This window comes from Melampsora larici-populina (assembly GCF_000204055.1).
Source record: "Melampsora larici-populina 98AG31 unplaced genomic scaffold MELLAscaffold_13, whole genome shotgun sequence".
Taxonomy (NCBI): Eukaryota; Fungi; Basidiomycota; class Pucciniomycetes; order Pucciniales; family Melampsoraceae; genus Melampsora; species Melampsora laricis-populina.
The window spans coordinates 87,986-93,394 of NW_006768777.1; the positions used below are offsets into that span (position 1 = coordinate 87,986).

Sequence of the window (5,409 nt, forward strand, 5' to 3'; positions counted from 1 at the left end):
TCTTGTCTTCAAAACAAATGTGAATTCTCTTGGAGATTTTTCATGAAGTCAATTCAAAGATTATCTTCTTTGGGTTCCTTGTATCATATCATAGTGGACACACCATGTTCTTGTTCTCATATGACTGAAATGGATTTGCATGATGATTAAAAACTCATAGATTCAATTGTTTCTTTTGAGTATAGAGAATCAAACAGTAAATGAGAAAGAAATTGGAAGTTGGTATATATAGAGGCTCAATGACATAAAAAAGGAATCTTGTCTGTTACAATGAAATCGCATTGGTATTGATAATAAGAAAAACCAATAAAATGATGTTTTTCAAAATGATTAGAATGTGATATAAAATAAATCGCCCTTTGAATAAAAAAGTCCAACCGAAGAAGATGTATCAATTCAAGTCGTATGAATTCCTAGAATCTCAGCCATTGCAGTTGCATTGAGACTGGTAGCCAATTTCTTCGATTTGATATATTTCGATCGAGCTCTACGTGATTCGTATTGAAAAAAGTTGATGAGCTAGATTCCTTACACCGAGAGATTAGGATCGGTCAAGAAGATACTTACGCCATACGAGGATTAATAGGTCGAGAAATCGTAACATGTTTTGAAGTTTCATCTTCTTTCTCTTCACTCTTACTTGAAGATTGACTATCTGATATGACTGAAGTTCGACTATCGATTTTTTCAAGAGATTTATCTTTTTTAAGTTTTTTGGATTCTTTTTTCTTTTTTGATTTTTTGACTTCTCCTTCTTCGTGGGTATTATGATTTTCATCTATTCTAACACGCTTCCTTGGTTTCTCAGAAGTTTCATGAGCTTTTGTGATATCTTGATTTACTGATTCTTCTTCCTGAGATGACTTTTTGCTCTTTTTTCGTTTCAATGTAGATTTTGTAGACTTTTCTTCTTCTTCAATAGTATCGAGACATTCCTTTCTCTTTTTCTTCTTTTTGATCCCTCGATCACGTTTACTTTCTTTCTTTGAATCATGATTTGGTTCAGATTCACCACCTCGAGTCGGTAATTGAACGATCTCAAAATCATCATCATCATCTTCTTCCTTTTCTACAATTGTCTCCTTGGGCTTAGATTGGTTTAAACGACTCAACAAATCACTAAATCCACCTCCATTTCCACCTCCCACGATTGCAAGTTTTTCTTTACGATCTTCTTCGTTTTCGATAAGCTGAGGATCCGGAACTAAACTTGATTGGTTTTCTTTCATACTACTTGAAACAAAGCAAGGTGCTCCACCAATTCCATTATAAGATGGTGCCATATTGGGATTAGCTCCTATACCTGATGTGTTAGATTTGATAATGGGTAAAGCTCCTGATGGACTTTTTTTCCATGTTGTCATTGTTGTTGAAGAAGATCCTGTTAGACCAAGTGTTTTGACTTCTGGTGTCCAACCCATTGAAGATAATAATTTGAAACCTGGATTGGCTTCATCTAGAAGGTTGCAAGAATTAAAGTTCGGTTAGTTATCAGGCATCTGAGATCGTGCAATGATAATAAAAATTCAAGTCATTCTCTGATATGAAGACCAACTACCAAGACTCAACTACGCGCCCATTTGGTGTTCCTTGGATCATCACCTATCTTCTGTTTTTCTTTTCGACCCGATAAACCCATTATATCGTTCCAATTTTATAAATGTTGATTATATGATTGTTCTTAATTCAATGAGCTTCACTGGTATTCGATTATTTGTAGGCTTGATAGTCTTTGAGATGATAAATTTGAATTTTGGATTAGATTTTTAAAAATTTCCCATGTGACGTTGTATGTAAAATACAGGCTGGCTACATACAAGTCACACGACTCAGACTGTGATACCATCCCAGGCTGTGACCCGGCCCTGGACCCGCCCGGCCGAGTCTGCCCGATGAAATTTCAAAGGCAGACAGTACGTGACTCGGTCCACTGAAACCTAACCCAGTGAGACTAACAAAAGCCCTGCTCGTGCGCCGGCGGCCCGGCCCGGCCGGGACACCAAGCATAAAAATAGCTTCGTTGGGGCAACTTTAAAGGTAAATAAAGTTTTCTTTGATTGACTGACACCTTATCAGTATCACCGTTCACGTATTTACATAATACCCCATTTAGAAATCACCAAAGATGCCCATCTCGTCACTTCCTGTCACACGTTTGTCATCGCAACTTCTCCGACCGGCGAATTCTACCCTTTCAAACACTCCGCCAAGTCCAGCAGCAGCTACCAGTAGTATTACCCCATCCGATTCTATCTCGGAGGTCGCTTCCGACCTCACCGCGACAGCACACTCCTCTTGGGTGTGGCACTACTTCACACAAGAAGACGTTGACGGTATCATGAAGAACGTTTGCAAAGCGAAGGAAGGATTCATTGACTCTTCTGCTGTCGAAGACCCCGAAACTCCAGCTGCGATATGCAACAAACCCCTTGCTTTGGACAAACACGCCAGCACTAAATCTATGATACGTCATTTATCCAGATGTCACCATATTGAACCACCAGTTGCAACCAAGCAACATACTATGGCTGCTTTTTTTGTTGACGGAAAGATTCAAAAAGTAAGTTCTGTTTCAATTTCATGAATCAATCTTTGATGGTGGACATGAACTAATTAAAAATTGGTATTTGTTATTATTTTTGAAACGTAGGTCCGAAAACTCAACAGAGCAAATCTGAAGGATCTTCTAGTTCGATTAGTAGTCAACCAAGAGCTTCCAATTACCTTAGTGGATGCTGTCGAGTTCCGCGAGCTCATCACAATGGTCAACCCGCAAGCTCTCCCGTTATTATCAAAGCGTACTTGTATCTCTGATGGCATTCTGGAATCTTATTGCTCAACTCGTAACGCCATCGTCAGCATTCTTTCTTCCGTCAAACACATCAGCATAACCTGTGATGGATGGACTTCACCTTCCAATACCGCAATGCTAGGCGTGACTGCACACTGGATTTCCGAAGACGACTTCAACATCCGCTGAATTACTCTAGCTTTGAAGGTCATCGAAGGCCCTCATACTGGCTCTAACCTTGCTACCCTTTTAAAGCATACTCTCGATCAGTTTCACATCACCGAACGGCTTTATTGTGTCACAGCTGATAACGCGTCGAACAACACTACGATGGGCCAATGCCTTTCGACAATGATCCCTCATTTTGATTCTTCCCAACATCTCCATGGATGCGTGGCCCACGTCATTAACCTTGTAGCAAAGGCAGGAATGGCAGTCTTCGATCGAAAGACTGCTCCTGCTCCAATCAACGCACTTGATCCCAGCATCCCGCAACCTTCGATTCCCTTGTTCATCGAGCCGACATCTCATACTGAGATAGGAAGTGTCCTGACTCGAATCCGATCTTTTCACAAGAAAATCAAGCACAGCAGTCAACTTAAGTCCTCCCTTGACAACGCTATCAAGGGCTGTGCAATGTTAAAACGCAAAGTCGGTCTAGTCCACAAAGTTTCAACCCGGTGGTCCTCAACTCATGCATCACTTGAACGATTCTCCGAGCTTAGAGTGGTATTAGAGTATCTATTCAATTGTGACCCATCTCTTGAAGCTTACAAACTCAGCAATGACGAGTGGGAGTTGGTGGAATCAATTGTTCATTTCTTAGCGCCTTTAGATCATGTCATTAAAAATATCAAAGGTCATCAATACCCTACCTTTTCTCGTGTCATGCCAGACTACCAATGGCTAGTGAATCGATTTGAAGGGGTAAGTTTTTTCTATCCTCTCTACTGTTTTTGTGTTTATCCTTTTTTCCAAATACCAGCTTACTGATTTGTCCCATATGAACCATTTAGGCCTGGAACGACTCTCATTCCCAGGAATTGAAAGTCGCTATTATGCCGATGATGAAGAAAATCATCCAATATCAACACGCTGCCCAAAATAAGGCAGTCTACATATGTTCTTCCATCCTCGATCCTTGCCTCAAGGTGACTGCTGTCAAAGCGCAAACTATGCAGTCTCTCGGTTGGACACATGAAGACTTGGTCGACTACTTTACTGATGAGGCCAGACGCTTTGTACCGGCTCCTGACTCCGATATCGAGTTTGTTGAACCTCAAGACAATCTTGATCCTGATCGACCTAATCATTTTATTAAGCGTCGCAAGCGTGTTCCGATTGAACACGAGTTCAAAGAATACTTGACCGCGCCTCAAGAAGATGAGTTTTGTGATCCTCTCCACTACTGGAAAAGCAACCAACGTCACTGGCCCAACTTAACCCGCATGGCGCTTGCAATGCTTGCGGTTCCTGCTTCCAGCTCTCCATCTGAGAGCTCGTTTTCAAACGCTTTAAGAGTCATGAGCGACCATCGTGCATCATTCACTCCTGCCAATCTCGAGGCTCAAGTGTGTCTCAAGAGCTGGAACAAAGTATTGTTGAAATAAGTAAGCACATTGTTTTATTTGTAATCTTTGTTCTTTATGTTTCTAACTCATAGGTCTTATATCTTCTTTCAGACATGCCAATTCGATCAAAAAGATTGTTATCCCTTTAAAAAAGTTGTTATCCCATCCCTCCCCCATCCATTTCACTTCACCAGTTTGACCTTATAGCTCTTGTATAGGTTTGCAGACCCGTGAAGTTTGGACATAAACGTTGTTTTTGCTTAGCAATTGTTTTTCTTCTTTTCATACACGTGATTTGGAAATAAAGAAGTGTTTATCCCCTCTCTCATTCCTCTTAAAATGAGCCTGGCCTTGCCGCACCTCGTGTGCACTCGAAGTTCGGCCCCGACCCGAGGATAACAGTTGATGTATCCTCGCAGCGAGTCCGAAGATAAGCGCGCAGATGCATCCTAAGATGCTAGGATGCATCTTTAGTAACCTCCCAAGCTTCAAGTCCCACACAACCGCCAAATGCATGAAACACTCCTTCACACCCTTCACCCGTCTTCACAGCCGTTTTCACCACCTTTCACACCCACACCGGCCCATGAAGACTTTTCGAGCAAGAAGACTTCTTTGCCCATCTACCCCACCATTTTCACATCTCTTTCAAGTTTCACGATCCAACTTTCCCCACCTTTCACAACTTTCATACACATACCAAATCCACGCCAACAACCCAGAAGTCCCCAACCGATTCAACAAACAAGATCACCTGTTAATTCCACCAATCCTCACACCTCACTCACACCTCACTCACACCTCACTCACACCTCAATACTTCCTGCAGCGACCTTCACACCTCCAAACTTGTCTCTCAGTAATCATGACCACGAATACCAGCTCAGCCAACAACAACATACCCACATACCCCAATCCTATACCCCCTCCTCCAATCGAGATTACATTTACCAATCATACTGCAGCAGCCACCTATCTGCACAAGTTCGCCGCCGATCATGGCTTTGAAATCAGCACTCTCGACACCAGACTACCAACATCAATCCA

At 41.8% G+C, this 5,409-nt stretch overlaps 1 protein-coding gene across 1 annotated transcript; it reads right to left on the reverse strand.

The window, feature by feature from the left end:
* Nucleotides 1-1,235: 1,235 nt before the first annotated feature.
* MELLADRAFT_71542 (uncharacterized protein) lies at nt 1,236-1,733 on the reverse strand (the record flags this gene model as incomplete). Its single annotated transcript, XM_007408813.1, has 2 exons — nt 1,236-1,456; nt 1,570-1,733. Coding segments are annotated over 2 exons (291 nt in total), but the record flags the coding sequence as incomplete, so codon positions are not given.
* Nucleotides 1,734-5,409: the final 3,676 nt, after the last annotated feature.